Source organism: Dromiciops gliroides, chromosome 3, assembly GCF_019393635.1.
Source record: "Dromiciops gliroides isolate mDroGli1 chromosome 3, mDroGli1.pri, whole genome shotgun sequence".
NCBI lineage: Eukaryota > Metazoa > Chordata > Mammalia > Microbiotheria > Microbiotheriidae > Dromiciops > Dromiciops gliroides.
Genome location: NC_057863.1, coordinates 420,911,336 through 420,937,148, shown reverse-complemented (window position 1 = coordinate 420,937,148; position 25,813 = coordinate 420,911,336). Strand labels below are relative to the sequence as shown.

The following is a 25,813-nucleotide window of genomic DNA, read 5'->3' as shown; positions in this document are numbered from 1 at the left end:
GGGTAAAAAGGGAATTTCTACTACTAAGAATTCCAAGACCACTGACTTCACAGGTTCATCCTCTGTCCCTCTCCTAAGACCAGGAAATCTTTAGAAAAGTTGCAAGCAGCATGATGTGTCAGGGACAGAGAACTCTCTTTGGAGTCAGGAAGACATGGGGTTTAAGTTCTGCCCCAACATATCCTGTCTGTATGACCTTGGGCAAATAACCTCACAGTGTTACTGGAGAATGTACAGATTTGCATTGTGGAGGGAGTTCCTTACAATGATAAAATCATTGATTTCTTGCAGAAGAAAAAGAAAGATATTCTGAAGACTCTAAAAAGTAGTAAAAGCTGCTTCCTTTTTAATAGTATTCTTTCTCTCTGTAGAAAAAAAAAAGCAGCTAGGAGATGCAATGCATAGAACACCAGGTATGGAGTCAGGAAGACTCATCTTTCTCAGTTCAAATCTGGTCTCAGACATTTACTAGCTGGGTAACCAAGGGCAAATTATTTAACCCTATTTACCTATCATCTGTAAAATGAGTTGGAGAAGGAAATGGCAAACTACTGCAGTATATTTGCCAAGAAAACCAAAATAGGGTCAGGAAGAGTCTGACAAGATTGATAAAAAAAGACTGTAAAACAAGACACTCAATGCATAACAATTTCTAACAAGAAAGAACCTACAGATTTAAGTAGGGTTTGCTACCTTGATAAGAAGTTAGGAATGCTAACTAATATATCTTGGAGCACTGGAATGTGAAAAATACTAGTGTTTTTCAATTTTTTCTTTTAATTTAGCTGCTATTATCAATATCAAAATTTTATAAATGCCTAGTATTTGGAGGGTGTAATAATGATGATGGTGGTGGTGGTGGTGGTGATGACAATTATTGTTGTTTTTGTTATTCACATTTATATATCACTTTACAGTTTCAAAAAACATTTTCTGCAAAAAAGCCAGGGTCATAAGTAATTATTTTCTTAATTTTACTAATAAGACAACTAAGGCTTAATGAAATTAATTGATTTCCTTATAGTTCACAGGGTTCATAAGATCATACATCTAGTACAAGAACAGGATCTCATGAACCATGTAGTCTTTAGCCATCTTATTTTACAAATAAAGAAACAAAGGCCTAGGAATTCCAGGGTTCTTTTCATTACAATGTAGATGAGCCAGGACTTTAAGAAGAATAGAAATCAGGGCAGCTAGGTGGCGCAGTGGATAGAGCACCGGCCCTGGAGTCAGGAGTACCTGAGTTCAAATCTGGCCTCAGACACTTAACAATTACTAGCTGTGTGACCCTAGGCAAGTCACTTAACCCCAATTGCCTCACCAAAAAAAAAAGAAGAAGAAGAATAGAAATCAACTGCTAATTATTGCTAAAATTTGTTATGAATAGCCCACATTCAGTGGATCAAATAATCTAAATGTTTAACCCAAACCATAATGGTAAGCATTTCCCTTCTCCTCCCTTTCACTCTATCTTTGGTGATATGTTTCCTTTACTGGGGTGGGGTGGGGTGGTTGGCACAAACACCTGGCATTTTCTTCCTGATTTTTCCCCTTAAAAAAGGTTGATACTCTTTATAATGGTAAAAATGCCAATGTCTTTTCCTTATGTAGTGAGTATATGGTATTCTATAAGAAAGAAGAAAAAGACCAAAATCATAGAAAAGTATATTGATCTTTTTTACTTCTCATTCTAAACAGTAAGAGCTCTTAGTTTTGTGGTGGTGGTGATGATGATGATGATAATAAAATAGTTTTTGTTTACCTTACTGGGAGTTTGAAGCATTCCTTTGTGACATAAAAAGTTTGAGAAACATAGTTTCTGGGTAATTAATCATTTTATTAATCATGCTAGTATATAATTAATAAAAGGGGGTCAGCAATACTGTCCAATGCAAAATGACACTCCCTTCATTGAACCTCCTCAATGCATATATGCCTTTAGAAGAGTGGGTGTTCCTGAGGGTGGTAAGAAAATCTAATTAGTTAACAATTAATAAGAAGAATTAATATTATAATGAGAGGTGGACTTATTCTAATGAGGGGCTGGGGAATGTGACTTTTATAATGTTGTTTATTTCTAACTCACCCCCAGCCTTGGGCAATCTAGACTAAAGATCTTAGCCCCTGCCCAAACCTGCCTGAGTGGAACACAATGGGCCTGAATTCACCCTAGATTAAATTCTTTGTAAATTTTTCTAGTTGGATGGGACAACAACTCCATCTAGATAAGGTAGTCTAGGTGGAGTAAATTTTTGGGAAAAGTCAGGGATCTCCCCAATAATTTGTTATTTAATTATCATTTTTCTCTCTTTGTAGTGCTTGTGGTTTAGCATATAGAAAATCACCATATACCATTTATCAGTTGGGGAATGACTCAGTCAGAGATGGGAATGTTTCTATGTGTACCATTTCTTTCATTTCAGTCATCTAGATAGAATTAACAAAATTATTATTATTTGTTTTGTGTTTAGATGCAAATTAAAATATGGGGGAAAATGTTTAAATAGCCAGCAGAGACCTCATATAAATCAAGTTGGTTGAAAATTTTTTTTGAAAAAAAAAACTAGATTACAGACTTGAAATGTTTAGATGTTGGGGTTTTGACTCCCTTAAAAATGGAAATAAAATGATTTTCAATACTTTTCATTTTTTTAGTTTGCAAGACATATCAAGAAATCTGAAGGCCAGAAAACTCCTAAAGTTGAATTACAAATATCAATTTATGGGGTAAAAATTCTAGAACCAAAAACAAAGGTAAGAAGCATCAAGTGTTCAAAAGTGGTTTAAGAAGGACTGTCGTCTTCCTTGTATTGGTTTATTTGTCTGTTTTACACTGATTTCACATTATTCTCCCTTCTGTACCCTACAATTTAGCCAAACTGTCCCACTGCATGTTCCCTATACTCTACACTATATCTAACAACTAAGAGACTTTGTCCATATTGGCCCTGGTCCCTGGGACACTCTCCTTCCTCTTCTCTGCCTCTTAGTGCTTTCTTGATTTCCTCATTTATTAGTACTTTTCCCTATGTAATTAATTTATATTTTTTTCAAATAAATTTTATTTACTTGTCCTACACAAAAACAAATATGTTTTCCCTTCATTGCTAGAATGTGAACTCCTTGAGGGGCAAAACCAAAAACTGGTTTCTTTTTGTCTTTTTGTCCCCAGAGTTTAAGGCATTACACGTTGCCTTGAAGACAGAAAACACTTAATACATTTTTATCTAATTGAGTTTTAATTGATTTTATCCCTTTCATGGGTTGCCATGACTTGTTTTAGTCCCATAGTAGAAAAGACTGCTACCATAAATTTCCTAGCTAATTCTTATTTATTGGTTTAAAGGTGCTTCAAAATGCAAACAGTAGAGTTTCAACATCGTTATTCTGGGGCTTGATCATTTCTAAATTGTTTTTGGAATTCAGCAGGTAGTCTTGAAGGACATCTATTTCATTCAATACTATTAGGTTTTATAATTGAAGACTTTTCATTCTTATACTGTTCAGGGAACCTGGAGGCCAATGCTTTGCATTGATTGTTAATGTAGAGAAAAGTACATTGAAGAACTATTTAATTAAGTCCTTTAATGTTTCAGAAACACTTTCTGCAAAAAAGTCAGGGTCACAAATGCCTACATATTTAACTTCTGACTTCTGGATTTTTATTTTATGTATAGAAGCAGGGAGTACATTAGTTTCTTGAATTTTTGACCTTCAGTCTTCATATAAAATCCTACAAAAATATTTAAAAATCAAATGGTTGGAACTTCCATTTTTACTTTTTGAAAAGCAGTTAATTAATTGGGGTATTCACAGGCCTGTGGACTCACCTTACTGGATCTGGACTTAGTATAGAATCTAATTGGCTTTAGCCATACTTCTGCTCACAGTTACCAAAGGATCCACCAGTATTAGCCTTCCTTAGTAGCAGGAATTACAGGTGTGCACTGCCATTCTCAGAGTAAAGTTTTGAAAGACTCCCAAGGAAACTGTAGGAACAAAAGATTAAATATAATTAGTTTTCCACCTAAAAAAAGTGTTTGTGAACTTGCATGCACATATACAGTACATGCATACATATATTCATACATGCATGCATACATGCATACATACCAGGATCTCCTATGGAGTGAGTTAGCCCTACATTAAATTTTTTAAATTTTCAAATTCAGATTCTTTACAAGCTACCAAGCTAAGTATTTGCTAGAACTTCACCAACCATTATGTCTGTCTTATGCAAATTTTCTATCCTGTTTGCATGGTTATTACTTGGCATATACAAATGTTTAATGTTCTCCATATTATATTTCAATGCTTGTTCTTTTTACTTCCAATCTTTTCTTTTTTCCTATTCCCCTTTCTTTGTCTTCATACCTCCCTTCTTCAATTCCTGTAAAGCCCTGGAAAATTATAAGGATGATTTGATCAATATCTTGTGACATTTTTCATGACTATTTCTGAAAATAGGTTCAATTGCATAAAACATACATTAGTCACCTATGTTAAATGTTTCCCACAAATAATATAACAGGAGATAACTTTATTCAGTAAACCGCTGAGTATTAATCTCAAGTGAGCAATGCAGTCAGGGCTTGCCAAAGAAGCGGAAATTTCCTAGCACTGGAGAGATTCTCCATATACTCCTTAATGGAAAATATTGTAAAAATCACATTGAGCACAGGAAGACTACAGGATTACTTGAGTCAGGTCCATAGCTAATCAAAAGAAACTGCATCCACGCTGGCCAGAAAAAAATTGATTGTGTATTGCTTAGATATCTGTATGCCATTTCAAGGACAACCCATTGAGTTAGTCTGTTTCTACATACTTCTTAGGTACTCCAGTTGGATAAAGAGCTAGGCTGAGAATTATATGGGAAGAACAGATCATTCTAACTTATATTTGGGAACTTGTGCTTTTGATGATTCCAAAAGGCTCACTACTATAGAAAAACATCTTTTTAACACCTATCTTTTCCCAGGGTTACTCTGTGGTAGAGAGGGCAAAGATACTCATTGTATCCCCCAACTCTCCCAAGTGCAAACCAGATTAAAATGTAATTGGCAAATATTTAACAAAATAAATGAAAATATAATAAAACATAGTTAATATCACATTTTAAAACTAAGTCAGTAGGCAGCCCACAAGGGGTCCTTATTTACAGTTCAGTGCCCCCCATTTCTATTTGAGTTTGACATCATTGCTCCTATGCTACAGATCATGAAACATCATCATTCCAGATATATAAAAATTACAGACCCTCCGGAGGACAATGAAAAAGGATGTGATGGGTATAAGAAGCCTGTATTATTGTTTTGCACAAAGCCTGAAATTTGACCTAGTTCATTCTGTTCAATATTTATCTTGTTTAAATGTAAGCACTTATGAACCATTAAAATTCAATAATTACTTTAATGTTTAAAAATTTTTTAAACCCCCATAGAATAAAGGATTTAAAACACAACTCCTCATCCAAAGTCAGGAACTACGAGAAGAGGAACTCCACAGGCAGTTATGCTCCAGAAAATATTTCTTATCCCCTTTCTGCCCTCAGGCCAATTTTTGTATTTGTTTTTCTCTCCAGGACTACTTTTGAAACAAACTAAAAGAATTATTTCTACAGGGGGTATTAGAATATGTTCTTAGTAAAAGGATTGCTTGTTTGAACAACCTCAGGGTTCCTGCCCGTATGAGGAATAGCAACCTGGACAAGCATATTACTGAAGATGACTTAAGTGTGAGGAAAGATAGATACCATTAAAGGATATATGTGACTAGAGGAATAGGTGGTGTAGTCATGAATTCTAACATGTGGACAACTGAGTGTTGTGTTATTTCCCAGAGTATTAAAGGAGCTAGAAGAATATTTCAAGCATTTTGAGTAAAATAGCTATGGAGGATGTATGGAATGATTTGAATTAGAATTACTCAGGGTGAGAAAGCCTGTGGGGAGGGTGGTCTGTAATGGTGTCATCTCTATGCAGAGAAATTCCAGATCTCTTTTTCTAGCCCCCAGTCTCTCTCCTGTCCCTCATCACCAACTGTCTGTTAGACATTTTAAACTGTATGGCTCATAGACATCTCAAATTCAAACTGTCTAAAATAGAACTGATTATCTTTCTCACAAACCCTCCCAGCTTAATACCATCCTTCAGGTCACACAGGATCACAACCTTTATTTTATTTAAAATTTTCTTTAAAGTCTTATGTCCACACAGACAACATTCCATAAACTATCTTCATGCCTTTTCAGAGTATTCTTGTATGCCTAGAAAGTTGTCTCTTTCAATCTCCAACTGGTATAATCACTAACTTCCTTTAAGACTTAGCCAGCCCAAATGCCACCCTTTGAGTGCCATTCCCTCTAAATTATTTTCCCTCTACATTTATCTTGTTTGTTGTGATGAATATATCTTGTATTAAAAGATAACCTACATTAAAAGGCATGATCCTTGAGGAGAGGAACTATATTGTTTTTTTCTTTGTATTGTATAATTACCACAGTGCCTAACCCATAGTAGACATTTAAGAAATGCTTATTGATTGGTTGCTTGATGAACTGACTGATGAGCAAAAGTACCCACACAAATGAGATCATGGATAGTTGATGTAAGAGAAAAAAAGGTCCCTAATCAAATCATGTCAGAAATTAGCATAGAATCTCATAGTTGTTAGGATCTGCAATGGTCATCTTATTCAATACCTAAATATAGATGAATAAAAGTCTACTCCATAATATACTAATACTGCCTAATAGTGATTTTGCAAGAATCAAGGCAAATAAATTCCTACTAGTCCTTATTAAATGAGCTCCACCCCTGGCCAAAAGCATTGTTGTTATGGTGATGGTGGTGGTGGTTGAGTCATGTCTGAGTCTTCATGACCCCGTGGAACATAGCACATCAATCCTGTCTTTAGGGTTCTCTTGACAAAGATACTGGAGTGATATGCCATTCCCTTCTCCAGCAGATTAAGTCAAACAGAGGTTGTGACTTGCCAAGGATCACACAGCTAGTAAGTGTCTGAAGTCAGATTTGAAGTCAGGTCTTCCTGACTCCAGACCCAACACTCCTTGCACTGAACCTCCTACCTTCCTGGCCAAAACCCCATCATACTTTAATTTAAAGCAATAATTAAGAAATCCAAATCCTATTCTGAAACAATCTTTTTAGCTACTTGTTAACTTATTAAATGTGCCTTTCTTTTCTCAAGTCTCCCTTCAGTTAGCAGCAATGAATAAAGCACTACCTTTTATCCTAAAGTCTTCAATTTCTTGCCCAAGATTTAAAAAAAAAATTTAGGCTTTCTTTGTCAATATCACTAATACCCACACAAGTCAACTATTAATCATCAGGTTTGACAAGTCTTGTTAGTTTCTCTATTGTGTCCTAGTTACATACCTTAAGAAGACAGAAACCTTTCTAGTCTTCCAATAACCCCTTTCTCCCTTTTAATCTCTCAACCCCATCTCTCCACTCCACCTTGAATATCACCAACTATTCCCTTACTTTTATTTTCTTTCTTTAACCCTTATAGGGTTAACATTACAGTCAAATAATTCCTCCTCAGTTAGTGCAACTATCTTTTCTTGAATAGGAGTGTCATCTTTGTTACATATACTGTAACCCCATCACCTGCCCTACCCATATTTCATATCTGAATGCAAGGACATGGGGGCATTAAGCCATCCAAATGAGGTCAATGCTCCAAATACTCAACTATTTGGCATCTTACCTCTACTTGTTATCTACTTAACCCTTTGTATCTCTGCTTGCTCTGACTGACTTTTTACCTTTGTTTTGTTTCTGTACTTCTGCCTACCACCTACTAAAGTGAAATAATGTATATACAATCTACCAACCTTAAAGTACTATATAAATGAGGTACCTGGTCTTTCCTTAGGTCCTCTTCTGTATGCCTCACGCTGTATCTTCTCTGTCTTTATTGAATTAGTTTCCTGTTCCAAAACTGGTATTTAATATTTATTCTCTTTACCCTTCTCACCAAAATCATTCTACTTATCTGTAATTTTATTAGATATAAATACAGGGGCAGCTAAATGGTGCAGTGGATAGAGCACTGGCCCTGGATTCAGGAGTACCTGAATTCAAATCCGGCCTCAGACACTTAACACTTACTAGCTGTGTGACCTTGGGCAAGTCACTTAACCCCAATTGCCTTACTAAAAAAAAAAAGACTAGATATAAGTACAGGGTGGGCCAAAATTCATGAAATCATGAAGGGGTTTCAATATTTAATAACTCCTTTATTGTTTTTCATTTATAATACTGTAGCATCATATACAGTATATACAGTATATATATGTGTGTGTATATATATATATGTAGTATGTGTATGTGGATATATATATATATACCTATGTATATGAAATAAAGAAAAAATAATTTTCAAAAAGTTATTAAAACATCAGCCCTCTTTGTGATTTTTGGTGTACCCTGTAGAAATCAGCTTCTGAGAAAGCAGAATCATATCCTTCTTGCCTTCTCCTTACACAAAGTGAACCATCAAGCTCTTGGTTGTTGTTGTTCAATCATTTCAGTCATGTCCAACTCTTCATTTAGTGTTTTCTTAGCAAAGATACTAGAGTGATTTGCCCTTTCCTTTTCCAGCTGATTTTACAGGTGAGGAAATTGAGGCAAACGGGGTTAAGTGACTTGGCCATGGTCACACAGTAAGTATCTAAGGCCAGATTTGAACTCAGGAAGATGAGTCTTCCTGACTCCAGGCCAGGCACTCTATCCACTGTGTCAGTTTGCTGTCCTTCATCAGAGGATCATAGAATTTAGGGCTAAAAGGGATCTTAGAATGTAAAAAAAATAATGAGGCTCAGATTTCCAGGGTCACCTAGGAATAAATAACAGAACTGGGTCTCCAAGCTAGGTCTTCTGACTGAAATTTCAGTTTCCTTTTCATTATGTAAAAGTAATCTGTCCATCCTATTCTAGAATTCCACCTCAGGTATATACAATGAAAGACTATTATCCCATATAACTAATTATACTCGATAGTCCTTTTTGTGTACTTGGGTCTTTCATTTGTGTGCTCACATATTCTGTTTAAATGGATTCTGCTAAATTCTTTGGAAATCTGTTTTTAATAGTATTCTTTTTAAATCGCTATGGGACTTTTCCAAATTCAATATTCTCTTTCCTATTGCCATCATTTATGATGACACAATATACCTTAGAATTAAAGTAACTTCCCTGTTTATTCTCCCCTTTCCCCATTAATACATAACTTTTTAAAAATTATAAATTTCAGTGATCCATGATTTCTTGTTTGAACATAACCTCAAAAATTATTAGTACTTTATTTTTTTCCCTCTTATTTATTTATTCAAACCACAACTTTTACCTCCTTCTCAGTCTTTCCCCCCACACCATAACACCCCCTACTCCTGTGTGTATCTATCTATATATCTGTATCCTTTTTTGAAATCCTCAACTGTCCAGTTGAGCTACTGTATTAGTCAAAATTTAATATTTTTGCTTTGACTAAATGATATACTGCAGTTTATTTTCATTCTCAAGGTGTATGTGATTTTTATGTGATAACTATTAAAGAAAAACCAATTCCAAATGTTGTTTGAAATTGCTTTTTACCAAAGAGATTCAGAACATTTTAAGAGAAATAAACTTAAAATGCAAGATTTTTCAATTTTATTTCAAATTATCTTGCCAACTTCTTTCTGGAAAATATAGCCTATATAATAATTAATGCCTAAAGACTAAGCATCTTGTGAGATTGAACTAGTTTTTATACCAATAATAGATTTTATGATTGTCACTATAGAAGAGATATTATCCTGCAAGTTGTCATCTTAAACATATTCCTCATCATTTTTTTTGAATGGAACAATAATTTTTAGTTTAATGGAAGTTATTACTAAATTTCCCAATACTGTTTCTGATAAATTGAATAAGCATATCTTCTAATATTTTCCTTATGAATATTATATATTTATTAAATATACTATCAAGAAATTCATTTTAATTATTATGTTATGTTTTTATGGAAGTAAAAGAGCAAGTGAATTAAACTTTTTGGATTTGCATGGGGTGTGCACATCTGAATCCCACTTATATTTCTTTTATTCCTTTTATCTGTTTTTTTTTTGGGGGGGAGTCCAAACCTATTATTTCATCCATGTTGTCTATTCCAAGCATGGAAGCCTCCCTAACTGATGCAGAGCAGTAACTTATCTCAGTTTATAGTCTTACAGAACTGCTTAAATCACTGAAAGGTTAAGTGCTATACCCAGAATACCACTTCCTAGTTAGGAACTTGAATAGCACCTCCCTAAGAGATTTCAGTTTGTGGAATATCCAGTATACTGCTATTTTTTTCTTGGAAAGCTAAACTGTCATCATGGTAATAGTAATTGCTCAAACAACTCTGAGGTCTAGGAGTCCCTATTTTTAAAAATTCTATGTCTTTCCATTTACCCATATAGATGATGAGATGGGAGGAAAATGGTGGTACAGATAATATTTGTCAGAGTGGCAAGGTCATTGTCTCTACTCTCAGTCTACTTACTTTCCTCGTCTTTTCTTTATAGAAGAAAAAAGGCCAAAGCCATGTCTACATACATATACCCATATATAGAGTTATATATATTTTATGTGCATATTTATGTCTATACATCTATACATATGTACATCAATAAACATCAATCATTTGAGGAATTAATTGGTAAAATTATGATTTATCCTCATGATATATCTATTATTATAATTGTTATGGAAGCTATTATGAGCATGATGTTATGGTATAAACCCTGGGACATCTTCAGTTACCCACTCTCCTATCCCAGGATTGTAATCTAGACCAGACTGAATTAACCCCCACAGTTGGACTGAATTGAAAGCCCTGTCTAGAAACCTCAGACAAAAAGAGGACTGTTCTATATATTAAACTGGAGGATTTCAATAGATGTTTTTAACTCTTTATAGATTGCTTTAACCTGGACGGCTCTGAATATATTTTTTGTGAAAAAAGAAGCAAGTTGTATTCATTGTACATCTGATTAGTAAAATGATTATCTGAAACCTTGGACTTTTGAGTGCTCTATTTTACAAGATGTGCAATAGCTTTTGCTTTAGGAGCCTTGAATTTTGTAATCCAGTAATTGATGTTTTATATTAAAAGACATAATTAATGCAGTGTTCCAAATTAGTAAACATTTCAATTTTTTTAATATTAAAAAAAACATATTACTGGGGCAGCTAGGTGGTGCAGTGGATAAAGCACTGGCTCTGGATTCAGGAGTACCTGAGATCAAATCCAGCCTCAGACACTTGACACTTACTAGCTGTGTGACCCTAGGAAAGTCACTTAACCCCCATTGCCCCACAAAAAAAAAAGAAAAAAAAGTTTTAAAAAAGCATATTACTATGAGCTTAGAGTTTTGATAGTCAGGCAATAAACCATTTATTAAAAGCCTACTATGTGCCAGTCATTCTGCCAAGAAGCCTTGGGAATACAAAGTAAAGCAAAAGACAATCCCTAAGCTCAAGGAGTTCACACCTTGGAAATGAATAAATTAAATGATATTATTTATTATAGTTGTTCAGTTTTGTTTTAAAGCATATGTATTAGAATTTAAAATAGTATATTAATATTAAATAGAAGAAATATAAATTTACTTTATCTAGTTAATACACTGTAACAGGTATACTGATTTTGTCATTTTTTTCTCTTTAACATAGTCTATAGAGCCACCCATTTTCCGCTTATACACCTTTATCCTTGAAAAGGGTTATTAAATTGTATAAGAGCATTAGATCTAGCATGATTGATCTCCTTTCTTCTCGGTTCATTTCTTCCCTCATAGTCTTGGTAGAGGAAATTATTTTGTAACTACCTTCAAGTTTGCCTCATCTCATATGCTGAAAAATAATTAAGATATAATTCTAACTATCTTTGACATTCTCTTATTCGCGTTTTAAGTGATTTGCTATTTCTCTTCTGAACTAATTATAATTTCCAAGACTTACTAGGATTGAAGCCTTGGCCTAATTATTATGAAGAAACAGGTACTACCTAGTATTTATGTGAGTATGGGCAAGTCACTTAACCTCTCTAGGTTTCAGTTTCTTTAATCAATAATGAAGGAGTTGTGCTCAATGATCTATAAGGTCCTTCCCAACTTCAAATACTATAATTCTGTAATCCTAGGAACAAACGTTATAATCCAAAGGAAAGCAGAAAAATAGAGATGACAAAAATCAGAACATATTACAATGAAATGGGAAAGATGAATTATTATTAGATTAAACCAAGTGCTTATTTTTTGAGGACGCTGATAAATTGATTAACCATTGGAAAACAATTTTCTAAAGATCAAACTCAAATTAGAAATGAAAAAGTATATATCATAATAAAAATTAACTATATCAAGAAACATGTATAGTTCTTATAGAATTTAAAAGAAATGAAGAATAATTCTACTTTTATAATTTTAACACCTGTGGATGTTGTTATGACTGTGCAGGGCAAAGTTGGCCATCCGATAGTTCCCCTTACTCCTTTTGTCTTTGGAGATTTAAGCAGCCACACCTTGCTGCAACCATTGGCTTATTTCCTTAAGACCCTTCAGGTCCATGTAGTTTCCTCCTCTGCTGTTTTGTGAAGTTTCTATAAATTTGAAGTTAGGATTATAATCACAATAGCTCAAATCCTTCAGTTAGCAAAATACCTAATATTTATTTAGAGTTAAGGCTTTCTGCCTTAATTTAAATTTATGTTGATCTCTGACTAATCCCTGGCCTCTTTCTGGTTGAGGAAAAACTTCAAGTTACCAGAAGTGTTGTGAAAGAACTGAATAGTAGGGGCCTGTATCCCTATTCTATCTCTCCTTTCTCTCTCTCTTTTTTTTGGTGAGGCAATTGGAGTTAAGTGACTTGCCCGGGGTCACACAGCCAGTAAGTGGTAAGTGTCTGCGGCCGGATTTGAACTCAGGTCCTCCTGAATCCAGGGCTGGTGCTTTATGCACTGCACCACCTAGCTGCCCCTATCTCTCCTTTCTCAAACATAGCTTAGCCCACTTTTTGGTCTCTCTTTTCAATTATGGTCACCCTTTCTCCTACATCCTTTACAGTTACCAGGTGTTTCCAGCTCAGTTTGTGAAATCTAGGAAAAGCCTCAGGAAGCTGACACCCCGCCCCCCCAATCCCTATTGCTGCTGCTCTTCCTCAGCTATTGAGAGCACCACTCCTTTCTCTGCCTAAAATTTCTTTCAGTACATGAAAAAAACTCTCAATCTCCAGTTTTGATCCTAGTATAGCTTTCTGGACAGCTAGGTGGCAGAGTGGATAGAATGCTGGGACTAGAGTCAGGAGGACTAGAGTTAGGAAGACTTATCTTCCTGACTTCAAATCTGGCTGTAAACGCTTACTAGCTGTGTTACTCTGACCAAGTCACTTAATCCTGTTTTCCTCATTTTCCTCATCTGTAAAATGAGCTGGAGAAGGAAATGACAAACTGCTCCATTATCTTTGCCAAGAAAATCCAAATAAGATAACAGAGTTGGACATGACTGAACAGCAACCTAACTTGCTGGGAAGAAAAACAACTTCAGTGACTTAGGCTACTCTGCAAAGCCATCAGTCTGAACTTTGTCAGACTGTCATACAAATAATAAAAACTGACAACAAATGACTTAAAGAGACTATTCAGGAGTGAATTACTAGGGCATATTATCAGTGAATTCTCTCTCTCTCTCTCTCTCACACACACACACACACACACACACACACACACACACACACACAACACTACATTGTACAGAAGGCTTTACAGATAAATATTAGCAAACCAGCAAAAACAAATTTCTATTGGCGATTTCTAAACATAATAAATCAATTCAGCAAAGATTTATGGAAGAAAGATGTAATGCTATCCCATATTTTTAATGAAGAAAATATGGTATTAGTATAAAATTCTGACAGATACAACAGTGAAAAAGAAAACTTATAGACCAATATTCCTATTGAGTTGAATAGTTTCTATCTGTGAGGTGGCTAAAATTCTAGCCAGACTGTATAAAAATCTAATGAGTGGTCGCCAATAAATTAGAAGCTTTAACAAGAGTTTAGGTTTTTAAGCATTTATTAAGGAGCATAAGAATTTGGTGAGGAGAGAGAAAGAGGCAAAGATGCCTTTATCTATCTACCTAAGGGAGCCAGCATCTCTGTTCCACTCCACATGAGGTCCCAGCGATAAAGTGACCCCTGCCCCTTCTTCATCCCAGAAGCCTCCCTTGAAAAACAGAAACAGGGCCATCGAAACACACACACACAGCTCCAAGCTAATTGGCTTGTAGCTTTGATCGACAGTACCCACAAGCTAACATCACTTCCTGACACCAAGGCCATATGGCTTGTCCTCAGGCCAGAACTCAAAAAATGTTCCTCTCAGCAGGGGACGTTATTCCAACTCTCACAGAGTAAAGCTGAAAAAAATTTAACACAAAATATTAAACAACAAAATACTGTGACACATTAAGAAACAGTACTTAACATTTATGATTTATGTGAAATATTTAAACTGGTTCAGTTTTCAAAAAAACTGTCAGTATTATACATATTATTAGAGCAATTTTTAGAAATAGGCAGATCCAGGGGGCAGCTAGGTAGCACAGTGGATAGAGCACAGGCCCTGGATTCAAGATGACCTGAGTTCAAATCCAGCCTCAGACACTTGACACTTACTAGCTGTGTGACTATGGGCAAGTCACTTAACCCTCATTGCCCTGAAAAAAAAAGAAAAAGAAAGAAACAGGCAGATTAAGAAAAGGCTCTTTTAGAGAAAATGGCATCGGTTTGTTAAATGGACATAAAAAAGAAGAGGAATAGAGATTTTCCATTAAGAATATTAAAAGTACTACTTGAAACCATGACTTAGTTTCATATGTAATAGAGAAAACTCAAAGCATTCCCAATAAATGCAAGCACAAAGCAGAGGCTTGTTCTCTCTCACCTCTTCTTTTCTGACATAATATCAAGAATACCAGCAAATACAGTAAGTTAGAAAAAAATTAAATGCAACTACTCCTTTTTGACAAGCATTTATCAAGTGCTTGTTTTAGTAATACACTACAATAGGTGATGAATATTTAAAAACAGAATAAAAAATGAAGCAAAAATTGTCCACTGCTTTCAGAAATCTTACATTCTATTATGGGACACAACATATAAACAGAAACTAATTTTTTTAACCTTTCTTTGTATTTCTAGGAATTGCCATGATACCTGGCATATAATAAGTAGTTAGTAAATGTTCTTTTTTAATTCATTGGTTGAGTGAAATATACATATTGAAAATCTGAGTATTGAAAAATGCATTAAAAATTGTAAAAATAATGAGTATCAGAAAAACTCCCCTTAAAAGATGGGATATTAGCTGAGTCTTGAAGAAAGCTAAGGATTTGGGGCAGCTAGGTGGCTCAGTGGATAAAGCACTGGCCCTGGATTCAGGAGGACCTGAGTTCAAATCCAGCCTCAGACAGTTGACACTTACTAGCTGTGTGACCCTGGACAAGTCACTTAACGCTCATTGCCTGGAGAAAGAAAGAAAGAAGGAAGGAAAGAAGGAAGGAAGGAAGCTAAGAATTTGAAGTGGAGGTGAGAAGAGAATGTACTACAGGCATGAAGAGCAACCTGTACTATATCATGAAGGCAGGAGATGAAATGCTAAGTTTGGGGAACAGCCAGTGGCTTTCTTTGGCCATAACGTACAAAAGGGGAAATCTTGTGAAATTAAGCCTCAAAAGGTAGTTGGGGACCAAATTACAAAGCAGTCCAAATATGAAGCTATGGAGTTGATTTTCAAGCAGCAGAATGAAATGATCAGATATGATCAGCTGTGTGGAGTTTGTAATAGAGAGGAGAGACAGCTGGGAGTTAAATTAGGAGAAATTCACAGTAGTTCAGGTGGGAAGTAATGAAGACCTGAATGGGGGGGGGGGTCATTTCTCTTATAAAAAAAGGGATGGATGTAAACAAATACATTTTTCAAATTGGAATAAGAAAGACTTAGGAACAGATGAGATTGGAGGGACCGTGAGAGGGAAAAGTTCAAGATAAATCTGATGTTACAAATTAATATTAGAAACAAACTATATAATCACCATGATATTATTTAGCAAGAAAATTTAACTGACTCAAAAAAAAAAAAAGCAAACAGCTATTTGGGATAATGAGTTCAGCAAGACTGTACAATATATAAGGCCACAGAAATGAAAACAATTATAGTACACATTTTCCTAATGCTTTTTTGGTTTATATACTTCCAATAAAGGCCAAGTAAACGTTGTATAAAAAAACCCCACTTATAACAGCAAAACAAATTAAATATCTAAAGTTAACTTTACACAGGCAAACATGTAGCCTTCATAAATATAACTGTAAACATGTCTTGACAGAAATAAATGAAGATATTAAGTAATGAGATATTATAATTGTTCATGAATGAGTCAGATCAAGAAAATAAACATGATTGTTTCCCAAAGTAATCTGTAGTTTTAGTGCAGTACCAATAAAATATCAATTTTAAACATAAAACATTAAGATCAAAACAAAATTTACTTACAGAAAGCAAACTGGACTAAAAAAGCTGATATAAGTGGATTAATATGTTACTAAACTTTAAAACATATTGTATATAGCACATTTATGCTTAAAACCAATTAGTATTTGGCCAGAAAGAAAGATAGATAAAGAAATAAAATATATCAGTGGAATACAACAGCAATGCCAGAAACAAATTTCTTCAAAATAGTATTTGAGGGGGCAGCTAGGTGGCGCCATGGATAAAAGCACTGGCCCTGGATTCAGGAGGACCTGAGTTCAAATCCGGCCTCAGACACTTGACACTTACTAGCTGTGTGACCCTGGGCAAGTCACTTAACCCCCATTGCCTTGCCCCCCCCCCAAAAGAGTATTTGATAAATCTATGGAAAATAAAAACCAGGGAATGTTTTATCAGTCATTTTATCTTGTTGAGAAATTGAATAACAACTTTATGTAAGATGAATGTTGTCATCACCTTATTCCATAGTTTGGTGCTCTGGTAGATCTGTTATATCATCATCATGGGTATTCCTAACATCAATACAGATTACAAGCCAACTGTGCTTTCTTACACTGTGTAATTTTTGTCATACCTCCCATGTACATTTCATAAAAGATCTGATCACCATGCAAGAGGCCCTCTTTTAACTGTCATCATTTAAAGGCACCTTTGCAACATTGAGGTTGTCTTTCTGTCATCTTTCATTTACACTATGTTGCTTCTTTTTTTTTTTTGGATAATACATATCCTGGATCAGTGGTGTCAAACCCAAATAGAAAGGGCTGTCTACTGGCTGCAAATTTACTTAGAAAAACAGTGATTGACATTATCTATGCCATATTGTATTTTTATTAATTTCATTAAACATTTCCCAATTATATTTTAATCTAGTTCAACTTTAATGACTCTGACCTTCATGATATCCCTTATATTACTTTTTGCACACATCATTGCCACAATCTACTTATGACCATCATGTAATTCTCCATTGTCTTTGGGGAAACCTATTTTCAATACATTTTAGCAACTTTTTTTTTTCTATTCAATTCTAGACCTACTTCATTGTCCATCTGCAGTGCCTGTTGTAGATATGTAAGCTAGTTGACCTGTTCAATGGGCAACATGCCAATCCAATTAAACATTAGTCTGGAAAATACACCTTTTTTTACCCTTTGTGTGTGTGTGTGTGTTTTTTCATGTTGATTTTTAAAAATTTTCTGCTAATCTTATATGCCTACTTTTTATTCTCTATAAAATGAATACTTAAAGGCAAACATTAAGCCTCATTAGGCCCAAGCCTTATATTTCTCAATTTCAGGACTTTACATAGATTTTACCTGGTCAGGATATTTTGAAATCCCGAGACTGTCATCCAAAATACTAACTATCCCTCCATGATCTATTTCACCTACAAATTTGATAAGCATGCTTTCTTTATGGCTTTATGCAAGTCATTGTTAGAAACATTGAGTAGAACATGGCTGGCCAAGTATAGATCCCTAGATTTTTTCATTAGAGATTTTACTCTAGCTCCCCATAAATCACTATGCTTTGTGTGTACTCATTCTATTAGTTGCAAATCAACTCACCCATACTTTTAGCCAATCCACATTTCTTGATCTTGTCCTAAAGGACATATCTGAGACATTTACCAAATGCCTTTACATGGGAGAGTCTCAACATGAGAATCCAAAACTTTTTTTTTAATCAAATAGAGATTAGTATTACAAGAATTATATACTCTCTATGAATGGGTTTTAGCTGCCATGGTTATTTTATTAGATAAGTATAATCAATTCACATTATTTAATCAAATATTTGCTTTAAAGTGAATGTTGATACCAATTCAGGAAACCTGATTGTGCTAATGAACTTAGATTTTAGAGTAGATACAAATTCAAACTATAAACGTATATCTTTTTCATGTATGTGTGTATGCATATATGTGTATGTCTATATCTATTATCTATTCAAACAACCCATATGCAGAAACTCAGGCAATAACTTGTATAAAATCAGAAGCCAATTCATTCTGCAGTTCCCCTCTATACAGAATAGCCTTACTTTCTGACTCATCTTTTTAATATATATATTTTTTTTGTGTGAGGCAATTGGGGTTAAGTGACTTGCCCAGGGTCATACAGCTAGTAAGTGTCAAGTGTCTGAGGCCAGATTTGAACTCAGGTCCTCCTGAACCCAGGGCAGGTGCTCTGTCTACTGTGCCACCTAGCTGCCTCCCCACTCATCTTTTTTTAAAAAAACCTTATACATCTTTTAAGTCTCAATTACAACCCCACTTCTTTCAGGAAGTCTTTTTTAACCACTGCAGTGCAAACTTGTATCTTCCTCTGTGAGTGCTAATCTACTTGCCTCTATTTCCCTAAATTGGCACATAGCTTTTACTGTCATGTCATGTCAGAGCGCATGCCTCTAAAATCATGTCTCCATAACTAGATTATAAATGACTTAAGGTCATGGATGCTTTTGTATTCTTCTTTGTAATATTCAGTGCCTGGCACACCCTGGCTCTCACTGTATATTTATTGATTGTTTTAAATGGATTGCTATTCATGTCTGCATTTGACTAATTATATAAAATGTTCTTATTTAAATTTTTACATGTGGTAATTATTTATTTGGTCAGAAAAACTATCTGGAAAAGGTGATAAAATGAGGTAATCCATATGAAAGGTTTTAAAATCATAAAGTGTTATAGAAATTATGGAATCTCACAGTCGTAAAGCAGAGGTGTCAGACATGCTGTTGCACAGGCCACATGCAGCCCACAACAGTCCTGAGTGTGCCTTGAAACAGATTAAAATGTAATTGGGAAATGGTTAACAAAATACCATAAAATATTGGTAATTTTAACATGTTTTTCAGCCCCTGTTTCTATTTGAGTTTGACACCACTGTTGTAAGGGTCTTCAGTTTCCATCCAAATGATAGCATTCAAGATTCATCTCTTGGCCATATAGCTGACAGACTTTTCCATGATATCTTCTAATTAAAGAAAATTGATTCCCTCATCAATCAGCCCATTATGGGCTTTTGATAATTTTAATTACTAAGAGCTAATTTCACCGTAAGAACAAGTCTTATCTCTTATCTGTATGGAAACCAGTGAAGTTAATAGAAATATTATTAATAATATTTTTCCCCAAAGTTCTCTTCTATAGTTTAATTACAGCAAAAAGGTAGATTTAGAAGGCCATGGAAGTGAAGAGTAATCTCTGAAAGGTTCCCTATCTCCCTGTGTTTGTCAATTTTACCACTTTATATTTTATTTATATTTAATGTGACAGATGATTAACTGGCATATCATCATAGTGGTCACAGGACACTGCTTTTGGGAGGGGGTTAACAACTCTCAAAAGACCATCTGCTAAGTAGTATCTCCATATATAGCCCATCTTTATTTTATGCCATATTAGTTTGCCCATGTTTCTATTCACCCCCTTAATTGATAATAATCAAGAATTTATGGTGTGTAGGAAATATGTGAATATTACAGTTGAATAGGAAATTATTATTCTACATTATATATCATAGAGAGGCAACATGATTTAAGTACTACCCTTGGAGTCAGACCTTGGTACAATCCCTGTCCCTGATACATACCACCTGGGCTGACGCTTGGTAAGTCACTTAAACTCTCAGTGCCCCAGGCAACTTTTTAAGATTGTTGGTTATAGGGGGCAGCTAGGTGGCACAGTGGATAGAGCACTGTCCCTGGAGTCAGGAGGACCTTAGTTCAAATCTGGCCTCAGACACTTAACACTTATTAGCTGTGTGACCCTGGGCAAGTCACTTAACCCCAATTGCCTCACCAAAAAAAAAAAAAAAAGATTGTTGGTTATAAATGAATTCTTGATCCACATCAATAAAGAGAATTTCTATACCAGGAGTTCTTTGTATAAATAAAATCTTAGCCCTGGTCCTTTTAAAAGGGGGTTGGGGGAAGATAAAAAAGATAGCCTATGTAACTTCCCCAAATTCTCTTAAACTGTCAATGAAAACAAATAAAATTCCAAAATAATCCAGTAAATGAAACAATAGATGAACTCTGTGTTTTTGCCAAATTATTAAATGATCATTTTGTATGACTCTTTGTGCTCTATATGCTTTTGCTTAGCTTCACCACCTCCCCACCTCTCCCATAAAAGATTTGTACTAAAAAGTACTTTTCTAGGCCCTCTCATTGGATTTGTTTTTTATACTTCTCTCCATTTCTATTCCTTTTCTCTTTTCCTCCATTTTTTTGTAAACGGGGCAATGAGGGTTAAGTGACTTGCCCAAGGTCCCACAACTAGTAAGTGTCAAGTGTCTGAGGCCGGATTTGAACTCAGGTCCTCCTGAACCCAGGGCAGGTACTCTATCCATTGTACCACCTAGCTGCTCCCTTCCTCCATTTTTAATGCAGGTTGAGAATATTGGGCCTATATTACATTGCAATTTACCTCCTCTTCCCCCAAGTACAAAGCAAAGAAAATTGGAATAAAAAGAATCATTTATATTAGCACTTTAAAAAAGAGGTTGTTATGTCTGCTTTCCCTGAGATGAAAATACAAAAGACCTGGTGTGGTTCATGATACTAAGGAAAAGAAAAAGAAAAAAAACAACCTAGAATGAAATTTCAAGAGCTGATCTTTAATTGTGTTCTTAATCTAACTAAAGACCCTAATTTCCTAGTGTTCATATAAAATATAGAAAATCTGAGATTCTTGAGTTACTATGAAAAAATCTTTCTTCTCTAGTTTGCTGCAAATGCAAGGTGAAAAATCTAAGATGAATTTTAAAATCTTATGCTTCAGTGTTTATTTAAAAAAATAAATACTGCTTTGGGGAAATTTTATAATGCCATAGAAAGCTATAAAGAATATTAAAATTATAAAATCCTATATAAAGAACTCAACTTATAATGTATATCATACTTTGATATAATACAATAAAATATAATGTTATATTGTATTATGCTATGATAACTGTTATAGAATTATACAAATAAATATATTTTAATATTATAGATTAGATGTCATGTTCCTCTAATATATATATATATATATATTTTGGGGGGGATTCATGGCAATATACCACACATTTATTCACTGCCCTCCATATTCCATATGTACAAATTTAAATTGTTACTACCTTTGTAGAACTTAAAGATTACTGGTTATTACACATACAAAAATAACTGTATTATGAAGTAACAGTACTTGATCAAGTACATGAGAGAAGAAAGGTCATCACCCACTGACAGCAGACATTGGAGAAGGGAAGGATTTCTTGGAGGATGTAACAGTTAGATTGACATATAGGAGTTTAATAATTAGAAGAGACAAAAAGAGGGCATTCTGCTCCTAAAGGCCACCATGAGCAAAGGTACAGAAGAGAAATCAGGAAGTCTGTGTGGAGAATCGTGAATAGTTCAATTTCATTAGAATTTTCAATTCAGATATCTTCCATATGCCAGAAACTCCATTTTCATTGCATAAGTTTGTTTAAATTAGTGATGTCCATAATGTACAACATTTAATAGATAAAAGTTCCATTTTGTCAATTACTAATCCTGTACATTAGAAATAAAAAATTATATTGTAAATAAAAATGCTCATCAAACCTATTCATTTCAATATGTGTTTACAGGAAGTCCAGCACAATTGTCAGCTTCATAGGATATCATTTTGTGCAGATGATAAAACTGACAAGAGGATATTTACTTTCATATGCAAAGATTCTGAGTCAAATAAGCATTTGTGCTATGTGTTTGACAGTGAAAAGTGTGTAAGTATGCCAAATGTTTCATGGAGATTTATTCCATTTTATGAGTACAGGAATTGGCTGATTCATACAAATGTTAAAAAATATCTGAAAGAATAAAGCCTGAAGATACTTAAAAGATTCATTACAACATGAGAACATACAGCAAAATCCCTTGCTTACCAAAATTTGCATGTTTGTTGACACATGCAGACAGGCAAATTTACTTTATCAGAGAATCATGCCTATGTTATGTTTTCATTTATTTTATTTAGTAAGGAGTTTGTACATGTTTTTATTTCATTTCATAGAGAGTAAATTTTGAAATTTTCTTCTTGGTATATCATTAAGATATGGCACATTTTATTTCATGATTTTAAAAATATGAGACTTTAGGGAAAGAGCTGAAATATTGCCTTAAACACTACTAATGATTCAAAAACTATGGTGATTTTCATTTTAGTGCCCTTTCATATACTTGACTAAACACATAATACTCATAGGCACATAATGCTCAAACCCCAAATAATGTCTATAGAGGACAAGAATTAGAAAAGTTATTGAATCAGGTCCTATGATGGATAATCATTTGCTATATCAGGGACAGACAAAAGAATGTTTTGACTGAGCCTGATTAATTTTGTTGTTAATTATTCTGACCTGCTGCCAGCATTGTCTATGGACTAATATAAGCATTACCATATTTACCTTTTATAGTTGTATTGCCTAGTGCTGTGAAATTTATAAAACATAAAAAAGGGCTGGTCATGTGCTTAAATAACATAGTTATTGTTAAATAAGGGGCAGTGCAAATCAGTAAGGAATGGATATTGTGTGGATATTTCTTTAAAATCTTGTTTTGCTCTATTTATTTATTCTTTGTGATTGTACTTATTTTTGGAAGGAAAAAAGATGACAAGTCATGACAGAGACACAGAGTTAACTGAAACTATGGCTTTTCTTGTTCTGGACCCTCTAGCATCGACTAGTACCCCTTACTACTGAATGTCTGTTTTTGGCAGTCACATCCAACTGTTAATGACTATTGTGCTGACTTTCTATCAGCTATATCACCTAAGTCTTTTTCACATGTAAAGCTCCTCATTCAGACTTAGGCAGTTTTTTTTTTTAAATCAACATTCTCAACTTTATAATTTACCCTATCATATTTCTCTGTCAACAGTGCCATTACATTCAGAAAAGATTTGTTAAACATTTACTATGTGCCAGACACTATGATAATATTAGATTTGGCCCATTATTCCAGCCTTTTAAAATGTGTTTGTATCTTGAGTCTGTAAAACAATGTAAATCAGCTATACCTCCCAATTTTATGTCACCTGAAAGTTTAATGAGATTTTCTATATTTTCATCTGTTATTCATTTTAAAATTATCAACAGAATAGAACAAATGATATTATCTTATGTCACACCACTAGGAATCATCCTTTAGATTGATATTGATCCAATATTCAACAGAGATATCCATTGGCACATTTGGGTACAATTATCAAATGTTTAATGGACACCCATGTAAATTAGCTATGTAATCAACTAGCCCATATTACTTGTCCACAGCATTTCCTGAGAAATTTTTTAAATGCCTTTCTTAAATAGAAATATATTGCACACATTTTTCTATTCTACCTGCCTAATAACACTATCAAAAGAAAATGAAGTTTGACAGGAATTAGGCTGAATGAAAACTTTTTAGTTCCTTGTGATCACCAATGTCTCTAATTGCTCACAAACCATCCATTTAATAATTTCTTTTAGAATTGTTCCATTAATATCAAACTTACTGCTATATACTTTCTGGGATCTCCCTTTTATGCTTTTTTGAAGTTAACTACCATTTATTAAATACCTACTATATGCCAGATACTGTGCTAAAGAAAAAGGGGAAAAATCCCTGCTTTTAATTAGTTCACAGTCTAATAAGGGAAGCAACATGCAAACAACTTTGTACACAACAGGTTATATTAAGGTTATAGGTTAATTTAAGGATGGTCTAAGAGGGAAGGCAACAAGATTAAGGAAGACTGGGAAAGACTTCTTATAGAAAGTAAGCTGACTTTATCAAACCAAGGAAGCTAAAAGTGGAGATGAGAGAGTATACAGTTATGGAGGACACCCAACTAGGTAGGTTGGTGAATAGAGTACTGGTGTCAGGAAGACCTGAGTTCAAACATGACCTCAGATATGTACTAACTGTGTGCCCTGTGAAATTCACTTAATCTCTATTTGCCATAATCTATTGGAGAAGGAAATGGCAAACAACTTCAATATCCTTGCCAAGAAAATCCTACAGATAGTAATGGTCCAGAGTTGGACACAACTCAACAACAACAACAAGAACTACAAGAAAATTTATTAGGGAAGCTAGGGGTCTCAGTGGATTAATTCCTATACCTGGAGTCAGGAAGGCCTGAATTTAAATGTGACCTCAGACATTTACTAGCTCTGTTACTGAACAAATCACTTAAGCCTGTTTGCCTCAGCTGGAGAAAAAAAAAAAATGGCAAACCACTCCACTATCTCTGCCAAAAAAAAACCAACAAAAAACCAAAACCAAAAAAATAAATAGTGTCACAAAGAGACACAATGGAAGCAACTGAACAACAATACTGATTTACTAAAACACCTTGAATCTATAATTAAAGTAAGGGGACAGCTTTCATGAAATAAATAACACTGAATTCAATTCAATTAAACATATATAAAAAACTAGACATAGGCTAAGTTCTGCATTTCAAGCTGAGCATACAAAAAAGAAAAAAAAGACAGAACCTGTCCTCTAGGAACTTCTGATGCAATTGGGAGGACTGAGGAAAAATAGTGCATGTATGTAAGTATGATGTATGGCAGAATATTTTAAGTGTAAGGGAGAGATCCAAGTAAAGTTTATGAGAAGTTTGAGGTGGAAGAACTCATTTCTGGCTAGGTGATTAATTGAATATACTTTGAATGCAGAAAGGGGAGGTCATAGGTTAAGGGTTGCATGCTAAAGGGCTGTCCATTCCAAAAATGGAGAACCACATGAGTAAAGGCAAAGATATAGAAAAGATTAGGACGGAGTGGAGGAAAAGAAATGGCAGTGAGTTTGGCATTGTAGAATTTGGGAAAGGGAATAGTATATGAAGATGGAAGCCAAACTATGGACAAGTTTGAATTTCAGGATAGGAATTACATATTTTATGAAGTAGGTTATTGAGAGGCACTGGACATTTCTTTTTAAATGTATTTTAACTTTTTCCAATTACATGTAACTATTTTTTTTTGAGTTCCAAACTTTTCTCCCACCCTCCCTTCCCTTCCCCCTCCCAAAGCCAGCAAGCAATATAATATACATTATAAGCATGTTAAACATATTTCCACATTAGTCATGTTGTAAGAGAACAATCAGAACAATCAGTGAAAATAGTAAGCTTCAATATGCATTCAGACTCTGTAGT

At 34.4% G+C, this 25,813-nt stretch overlaps 1 protein-coding gene across 7 annotated transcripts in view; it reads left to right on the top strand.

The window, feature by feature from the left end:
• GULP1 (GULP PTB domain containing engulfment adaptor 1) overlaps positions 1-25,813 on the top strand; it is a 370,363-nt gene that overhangs the window by 294,360 nt on the left and 50,190 nt on the right. For all 7 annotated transcript variants that reach the window (XM_043998703.1, XM_043998701.1, XM_043998704.1 and 4 more), the window contains 2 exons: positions 2,659-2,757; positions 22,245-22,382. In XM_043998703.1, coding sequence (XP_043854638.1) covers positions 2,659-2,757; positions 22,245-22,382 — 237 coding nt within the window. The remainder of the gene's footprint in view (positions 1-2,658; positions 2,758-22,244; positions 22,383-25,813) is intronic.